The sequence below is a fragment of the Cheilinus undulatus genome, linkage group 7 (genome assembly GCF_018320785.1).
Source record: "Cheilinus undulatus linkage group 7, ASM1832078v1, whole genome shotgun sequence".
Classification (NCBI taxonomy): domain Eukaryota; kingdom Metazoa; phylum Chordata; class Actinopteri; order Labriformes; family Labridae; genus Cheilinus; species Cheilinus undulatus.
The window spans coordinates 33,428,835-33,437,909 of record NC_054871.1 but is presented as its reverse complement, the minus strand read 5'-3'; the positions used below and the strand labels follow the sequence as shown (position 1 = coordinate 33,437,909).

Here is a 9,075-nt window from a genome sequence, read left to right as displayed (position 1 = left end):
CTCCAACACTGAAGACCATTTCACTCCAAATGGAGTTAGAATTACCCTTCTATCAACTCTGAAATGCATAACCCTGAGATATCAACACCACACTGTTTGCTGTTTTGGGATGTGGTGTGATCATTCTCTCACTACTCTTCTACTTTTTCCACAGAGGTGGAAAAAGTACTGCAATCAGGTAAAAGTACAGTTACTCCGGTTAAAACGTATTTAAGTAGAAAGAAAAGTACTGATTTTAAAATGTACACAAAAAACTACTCAATTGCAGTTATTTGACTAAATGTAGTTAGTTAATTTCCACCCCTGGTATCAAGAAAATGCCCATGAACTCTTTCTACTTCAACATAAAAGTGCACCTGTTGGACATTCACTGCAGGTTCTTAACCTTAAATATCCAGCAAGTGTATGTGAGTTTGCACACATGATTGTCAATCAAACTCTATTGTTTAAGCACTAAGACTGAAGTGAGAAGCAACAGGTGGGTGAATCCCACTTAATGCTGAAAACACACAAACATTTGTCTTCAGGAGGCGGAGGGGGTCAATAGGACAGTCTCCCTGAGTCCTTTGTAGTGCAAAGACTTTAATTTTCTCCCAGTGTGTTTCAGTTCTTTGTAATATTTTACTTTTCACTTACTGGTTGTTGAAGATGTTTTCTTTCTAGCATAAATATATTCACACATAATAGGCAGTTCAAATACTATTATAACCACAACACCCTGTGATTTTTCCAAATCTAATCAGGGCAATTATAATTTCACACCGCCCCCACTGTTGTTGAGGGCACTTTTCCACTGTCCTCAGCCCTGTAATTGCCACTACATGTAAATATCAAGTGGTTAGTGAATAATTAGTGTTTCATTGGCCAGCCATCACCTCTGGGCCCCGTCTACACTTTAGACCCCTCCCTCATAGAGCCGCCCTGAAGACAGGGGCCCCTTTTGAATGACAGCGCTTGGGAAGGAAGACGAATTCTTGTCTGATTTCCCGCAGCCACAGCGTCGATGAGAAGCAGTCGAGGAACTCCATTCTAACTGAATGGATTGGTATGGGGAGAAGCGGACCACAAATCACGGCTAAGCGGCAGCTTTGGGACTGTATAACGTTGACGATGGTTTTACTTTCGCTGCTGTTTCGACCAGGTAAGTGGAGCTTTTTCAATCCGTGCTCCTCCACTCCTCTCTCCTGCATGCAAAGCTTGTGTCCCGCTCTCCCTGGAATGGAGGTGGAGATGGAAAAAAGTTAACTTTTCTGGCTTTGTGTCATTACACTTTAGCTGTTTAACAAGTACAGACTTGACACACTCATCCTAGCGTAGATTTTGGGGAGACAAGTCGCTGTTGTTTAAAAGTACCCCGTCCTCTGCAGGGACAAAGTAATGTCCTGTTGCTGCTCGGTATCCCAGCCTCCAGCCTGCACCGCAACGCTTGTATCGCTGCTAGCCGAGCAACACGAACCAATTTACTTCACGGACGTGTTTTTGGACATATTTCCTCGTAAAACAACCACAAAAAGTTACTTTCAACAAACCCCTTCACAGTCGTCACATTTTACCCAACAACTACGTTGCTGGTAACCTTTAAACAAGTTGTTTAAAGTTACGGCTTAGCTCCCAGCTAGCATACCTCGCTAACAACTGTTGTCCAGCACCCGCAGTCCAACCACAAGAGAACCACGGAGCTTGTTTTTTTAAGTGGAAAGTGCCGCAAAACAGACACCAAACGGATACCCTTACCTCCGAAAAGAGGAGTGTTACGTTGATAAAAAAGTACTGGTTGTTTAGTTTGTCGGCGAGGCAAGGGGGACCACGGTGTTCCGCTATTCATGCTTCATTTATTAACTTTGTTAGCTACCATGCATGGGGGTCCAACTTTTTGGCCTCGGAGCGTGTTGGTCGCTCCTTTATCCAAATTAGGGACCAAAAAGCAAACTCCGGAGCCTGTTAGCTTTGATATTACTTCAGATATTGTGATCACTTCATAATGTTTGAGAAAATTTCATGCTGCATGAAAGTTTTACACACTTTGAGCCCTTTGGTGTGATATTTGCGTTGGAGTTTGGCTGTCGACGACTTATGAAGTTTGATGGAGTTAAATGTGCATGCTAATTAATCATTAAAACACCCTCTAAAAGCATGTTGAGTGTCTAAATATATTTAAAGTTAAATTTTGAAATGTAAAAGGCATCTCGCATCACCTTAAAACAAATGGATACAGCACAGGTTGCTGTCGTTTCAGTAGGCTGTGATATTATAATCTTATATGTATATTAAATCATGATACATAACAACATTTTAGTAAAAACAGAAAAAGAGCCACATAATCCAATGTTGCTTTTCTAATTGTTTAGACTGCTAACCAGAATATATATATATATATATATATATATATATATATATATATATATATATCATCCTTTTAATTATATGGAAAATAAAGTAAGTACCATTTTATCATTCTGCATCACATCTGGTTCTAGAGTTTTTATTGCTTTGAAACTATTATAGCCTTTAAATGGATGAATCCTATAAAATCTTCTTCTTTTTAAAGATAAAATAAATTTTTTGATTGAAATATGCAAAAGTAGATGCAGGAAAGAAGACTGGCAGTTGGGTAGGGTATTGGATATTTTTTAAATGTGTAAAATTTGAAACAAAAATATTAAAAGAATAGGCAATTCATAATCAAATATTGAAGTGCTTAAATCACAGTTTCTCAAAAATATAACTATTGTGAGTTATCAAAACTGTATGGGAGAAAACTTCATTGTCATGTTTACTTTCATTAAGAAAAAGTCACACTTAGGCAAATAACATGGAAACGTTGAGTATTCAGTTGTTCTTTGGGTGTAGCCTAAAATAAATCCAATAGAAAGCTGTGTCTCTTATCTCCTGCTTTATCTCCAACCTGCTAATCCAATACACTCCTCCAAATACTTGTTGTGTGGTCACTTTTCCTCTTGTTTTTCCCTTATGCCCCACATGGTCCTTGCACTTGTTGGTAGCCCACTTCATGCTGGAGCATAAAGACTCTTTAGGGAGATGCTTGGTTGTTGATGGCTGTGCGAGCAGTGATTGTCAAAAAGTGTCAATCGCAGCAGACTTGTGTGACCTCGCAACTACACAGAGGAGGCCTGCAGGGATGCAGAAGCTCTCGTTTGACCTTCCATATTCCATCCAAGTTTCATCGGCACTTGTGTTGAAGCGCAGCATCAATCATCAGTAATGCCTACTCCCTACGGAAGACATATATGAAAGAAAGAATATGAAAACTTCCATGCTTATCTTTTTGTCTTTGTCTATGAAGTCTGGCAATTGGACACAGGTTTGAATTATTCTACAGCATATTGCTGAGTGATGAATTTGTTGTGGATGCTAGCTAATATGATGGGAAACAAACCCCCCATACAGCAGGAGTTACCATCTTATCAAAAAGTTACAGAAGACTCAAATAAGCATGATCGATTTTCTATACTTTATTTCCCAGGGACCTACTGGTCCCTGATTTTTCAGTCATAATTTTTTAACAAAACCCGAAGTTTGTGTGAAACCACCCAAATCCTATGCTGTGCTTTGCTTCCCCTTCCCCCTTTACAGCTTTCAGTTTGGGCCATGAGTTGCTGAACAAGTGTGACTCTTTGTGATCCTCCTCATGTTAGCTGCCCACATACCCAGAGCCCCGCCGTGCAATGTAGTTAGCTTAATGGACTTCAATTACCTCAGCAACAGCCAAACCACATTCAACACCCTGAGGCAAACAGGTTGGCTTCCTCCTACAGCGAGGCTACGTTCTATTTCTGTGTAGGCAAGTTGAAGGAAATAAGTTTTGACTGAGTCTGGAGCTCAGTTTGGGACCACAGCCTTGTGAGCTCACGCATTTGGATTTTAATGACTCTCTTGATGTTCTCAACTTGGTACTGTCTGATTATACGATTGTTACTAAGGTAGATGTAGGGAGCATCTTCTTAGCTGAAAGAAGGTGACTGAGGGCAATGAACTGACAAACTATCAGTGAGGCGTGAATGCTTTTGCAAACATTGATGGTGATTGTGTTTGTTTTGCAGCTCACTGCCAGCAGTGCCGAATCCAGCGCTGCAATGCAGAGTATGTGGCCTCTACCTCACCCGCTAGTGGTCTGCAGGAGGACGTGGCTCTCGATGTGGACTACTGCATCGCCCTGCGAGCCTACGCCCTGTGCACGCGGCGGCAGGCACGCAGCTGCAGGGGCGACCTGGTCTACCACTCAGCCGTGTTTCGCATTAAGGAGTTATTCTCTCAGCATAACTGCTCCAGCGATGGGCCCACTTCCTCCGCAAAGGTCCCCAGCACGTCTCGGCCAGCTGTGTCGGAGCTGTGCAACTACGAGAACCGGGTCCTTACGTCGGGCTCGGCCGCTCAGCAGAAGAAATACGCCCACTGTGGATTATTCGGAGACCCGCACCTACGGACATTCAGAGATGAGTTTCAGACCTGCAAAGTCGAGGGGGCGTGGCCTCTGATTGACAATCGCTTCCTGTCAGTGCAGGTGACCAATGTGCCTGTTGTGCTTGGATCCAGCGCTACAGCCACCAGCAAGGTAATGATGAGTTAGCAGTAAAGCTATAAAAGTTTGTGGGATGACTGAAACTTTAAAGGCAAATAGGCCAAATGCTTTCAGGTTCAGATTCTGAAATGTGAATAGTTACTGCTTTATTTTACAGTAACTGAAGGAATAGTTGTTAGCTGAGTCAAAGAAATTCCTCCTGGTTTTAGTGATCGATGAAGCAAAACTGATCCACCAAGCTGATAAATAATGAAAAAGGAAAAAAATCACCTGTAGTCCTGCTGAGGAGATGTTGAGGAGTTCTTGCAAACACAAAATCAGAGGGTAACTGCAGATGCACTTATATTTGGTATGGGTCTAGACAGGTTTTAATTTTATTTCAGTATTGTCTGAGGTACAGCTATCTTAGAATGAAAATAAAGTGTTTAGGAAATAATCTGCAAAATGAGCAAATTAGTTCCTGTCCCTTTGCAGGGATGACGTTTTTCTTTCACACCAATCACCAATATCCATATAAAAAATGAACAATGATTGTAATAAGCTTAAAATGTCTGGTTTATACAAGCAGGGTGTTTTGAGTCTTGGATTTGTAGCGAAAGTATCGCCATAAAGCATTAAACATGTGAAGTTAATCGTCATTCCGTGGTGCCTCTCGAGCCACCAGCATTCCTCTTGTCGTGGAGCTCCTTCAGATGTGTGAGGGAACAGAGAGGAGGGGAGTCCTTCAGCGGTGTTGAATCACAGACATGCTTGAGCGCTCTACCTTTAACACATGGGTGGTCATATGGTAGTGATTAAGACTCACTCAAACATTTTCCTCCAACGCCACGATCTGGAATGTTTTTTCACCCCTCTGGTCAAATAATTAACTGGGCGCTTTTTGTGTAAATATGGAATAATGTGGAAAAATAAAGGAATAATTGGACAGCAGTGAGGGTTTTCAGTTAATTGAATAGGTTCGTTTTGCACCAAAGATCCCAGAGCAAAATTTTTCAAGGGCATTTTGCTTTGTATTGGATGTGCAACATAATGCAAACCTGTAGTTTGGGTATGTCTTTGCCAGCACCTGCATACTTCCATTGTGCTTTTTGAGTTGTTTTTAACTGCCAGACTAAAGACAGGAAATCATCCATCAAATACAGTATCCCTGTTACAGCAGATTTTAACTACAGACACCGCTTTGTCAAGAGAGTGAAAAGGCATGGAGGTTAGGCCTCCGTTTTTTTAAAGCTCAGCTTTAACCTATTGAGGATGCACTCAGTCAGTGTAGGTAAAGGGTTAAAATATACATGGTGGTTTGAGGTAGTGATGAAATTGTGATGTTAGAGCCAACAGTCATGGCAGACGTTTGGATGATGATCAATAGTCCTTTGTTTTAGTAAGAAAGAAAAAGTGATTTATGGTTTTTGGATTGCTTGAGCAGTTATTTGTTTGGGTGTTAAAAAATTCAGTGTCACTGACAGAAATCCTCTAAATGTTGTGAGTAATTATTAATTAGTTGAGAGAGAAAATCCCTATCACTCTTTGAAAAGCCCAGTGTGAGCCATGTACACACATTCTACACAGTTTCCTGCTGCCACCTTGTGGCTATAAATGGTACTACTATTAGTCAGGGTAATTGGGGCTTTCTCATAGTGCATCACAAGTTTTGCTAATAATTGATCACTGTCTTTATTTGAGAAAGAACATTTGAGTTATTTCCTTGAATTAAAAATCTGTTCTATTTATTTCAGATCACAGTGATCTTTAAGTCATATCATGGCTGTACGGATCAGAAAGTGTACCAGGCCACCACCGAAGATCTGCCATTGGCCTTTCAGGATGGGACTCGCAGTGGTGGTGAGAGTGGCAGCCTGACCATTTCTGAGCGTGGCGGCTCTGGAGTAGGACGTCAGGTGAAGATACAGGCCCGCTACATTGGCACCTCCATCATTGTCCGGCGTGTGGGCAGCTATTTGACCTTTGCCATCCGCATGCCAGAGGACACCCTGGACTTCTCAGAAGACAACGGCGGCCTGCAGCTCTGCCTGCACGGCTGCCCACGCAACGAGCTCATCAAAGAGCACACGCTGGGCAGACAGAGCCAGCAGCCTCGCCTGCAGGGCACCAGTACAGAGCTGGGTCCCCTGCGGCCCCCTCACCAGGTGTACACAGTGGAGCGGGCCACCGCTAAGTGTAGAGAGACTCTGCAAGTGGAGGACGTGTACTTTCAATCCTGTGTGTTTGACTTGCTGACAACAGGAGACCCTGAGTTCTCCATGGCAGCCTACGGCGCTCTGGAGGATTTAAAGGCACTGCCGCCTAGCAAACTGAAGCAGAACTCCCCGAGGACTCCTCGCCTTTATAACCGAGGGGCGTCAAATACATCGACTGCAGTAGCAGCCAGCAGCTCCATACTCTCACTCCTTCTCCTCACTCTGCTGCTGATGTGAAAATTAAATAAATAGAAATGATTTTGGGTGACCCGGAAGCTCATCTGGTAGAGTGCAGTCCCCATTTGCATCACAGCGTCCTAGCCAGCCCCTTTGCTGCATCCCTTCCCTCTCTCTCCCCCCATCATAATAATGCAGAAATGCTGGAAACTGAAAAGGAATAAAAACAAAAGACTGACTTTCATCAGTGAAACACGGTGACAAACAGACCGTGGAAGCATTACCAGCTTGAGGAAAGAGTGATATAGAGTTCAGACATTTTATTTGTATTTTTTGGGAGGGGGGATTTGTGAAGGTTTGAACTTTTCTGTCTTTCATGTGAAGGATTTCGCTATCACAACAGATGGCATTTCTTCACACGTTGCATCATACACCGGCTACATCATACGGTTCAACATCCCCACATACTACTACATGGTTTACAGAAGTATTTTAAAATGTTAAACTTGTGTGTTTGCGCTGACAGGAAGGCAGCTGAAGAGAATTTCATTTCTTATTTTGTAAATACTTCCATGCACAACCTTCAAACACTCCCTACATGTATGAAGCTGCAACTCCATAAGCTGTTTTTGTGCAGAGATATGCAGCTTCGAGATCCTGTATAATCCAGTCATATCAAAAGCACTTAACAGTTGCAACAGCAAGTTTTGTGTATTTAAATGTCACCTCTTTGTCTACTTCAACTCTTGTTTCAGAAATTGGCATATATAACTACACAGGATCCAACAACTGTATGTAAAAACTACCTATTCATGATAATATATGATGTGACAGATCATCTCATCCTCTGTTAAACACTCCCTCTTCAAGCTGTTTGACTTCCAGTTTTAAAGGTTAAAAACACAAATCTTTATATAATAATATATTAAAAGAGTGTATATATGTGTTTTATATTGTGTACATTTGCCTGTGTATAGATGTTTTAACTGTAATATGTTTTACATTTGTTGTGTGTAGTTATATTGAGATATTGGAAAAAAGTTAACTAATATGTGTTGTTGTATCTGTAATTTTCTGTATTAAAGTGTTGGACACTCCAGAACAGAGTCTATTTTTTCACCTTTTTTTCAGTCTTGTCCCTGGTATTATGTACAGAGGATTATTTTCATATGGCATCATGATTAATAGAAAGGCTAACATACCAGGAATTTTAAAAAATGCTTGTAGTACTTTCCCTGTCCTGAAGGGGTCCTCGATCCATAAGGTGTGACAGCTCGCAGTATAAAGACGGTTTTGACAGGCTGCCTGTGTAGCTGTAGGGATCCTCAGTGTGTTCTCAGTCTCCTGTGTAAATGTTACCTCTGGGTGCTGAGCTGGCTGCTGCCTTTGCTTTTGTCTGCCAGAGCGCTGCACGGCTCCAAATAGGATTTAGTCTGTGGTTGACACCAGGTTAGAGTCAACACACTCGCACACACATGCACGCTGCTGATATTTGCACTATGTAAGAACAAAGCGTGCAGTGATTAGAAAGAGGGATGTGATCAGTTTTCCCCTCCATCAAAAATGCAATTAAGAAATGTACCCATTCCTCAGGAGCACATGAAGAATTAATGCGCTATAATTAGCAGATGTAGATTTCATCTGTATATTGTATAGTGTTAAAAGGGTCTCAGTGCTTGTGTTACTGTGTGTCAGCATGTTTCGTCACACGCGCAATCACGCTTAATCTCTCCATGTCCCATTTCTTCAAATAGAGACGGAGCCAGAGTGAGCTGTGAGGGTTCTGGCCAATGAAACGTGTCACCATTTTCAGCCATTATGGGCGAAGAGCTCTCCTGGCCTGAATCAGGTCCTCCTTGGGTGACTTCATCACCTCGTTCTCGATATAAGGAGGACAGGAGAGAGATGAAGAGGGATGGAGGAAGGAAGAGAGGGAGGTGATTGTGGTTTGGTGGTGAAAACTCTCAGTTCAATCCTGAGGAAGAAGTGAGTTAAAGTAAAGGACATCAAGTTTGTACTTTGGTGCAATTTTGAAGTTCTTCATCTTAGTGTTTCTACAACTCTTCACTTTTCAATTCTATATTTCAGGGGTAGGTTACAAAGTTTTTATCCCCCAACATTTGTTTTTTTTCCTAATATACTTACAATTAACGCCTCAGAATT

At 41.9% G+C, this 9,075-nt stretch overlaps 1 protein-coding gene across 1 annotated transcript; it reads left to right on the top strand.

Annotated features, from left to right (window-relative positions):
* Window positions 1-921: 921 nt before the first annotated feature.
* rgmd (RGM domain family, member D) lies at window positions 922-8,008 on the top strand. The gene is made up of 3 exons (XM_041790447.1): window positions 922-1,141; window positions 4,062-4,573; window positions 6,274-8,008. Exons 1-3 carry the CDS (start codon window positions 1,048-1,050, stop codon window positions 6,970-6,972), a joined length of 1,305 nt encoding a protein of 434 aa, XP_041646381.1. The 5' UTR covers window positions 922-1,047; the 3' UTR covers window positions 6,973-8,008.
* The last annotated feature ends 1,067 nt before the right edge of the window (window positions 8,009-9,075 follow it).

What these genes read in the sequence shown, in the direction of transcription:
- rgmd (XM_041790447.1), top strand. Translation starts at nt 1,048, where the DNA reads ATGGGGAGAAGCGGACCACAAATCACGGCTAAGCGGCAGCTTTGGGAC. An exon ending in TTCGCTGCTGTTTCGACCAG is followed by an intron (nt 1,142 to 4,061) that starts GTAAGTGGAGCT and finishes TTTGTTTTGCAG; the next exon opens with CTCACTGCCAGCAGTGCCGA. An exon ending in GCGCTACAGCCACCAGCAAG is followed by an intron (nt 4,574 to 6,273) that starts GTAATGATGAGT and finishes TATTTATTTCAG; the next exon opens with ATCACAGTGATCTTTAAGTC.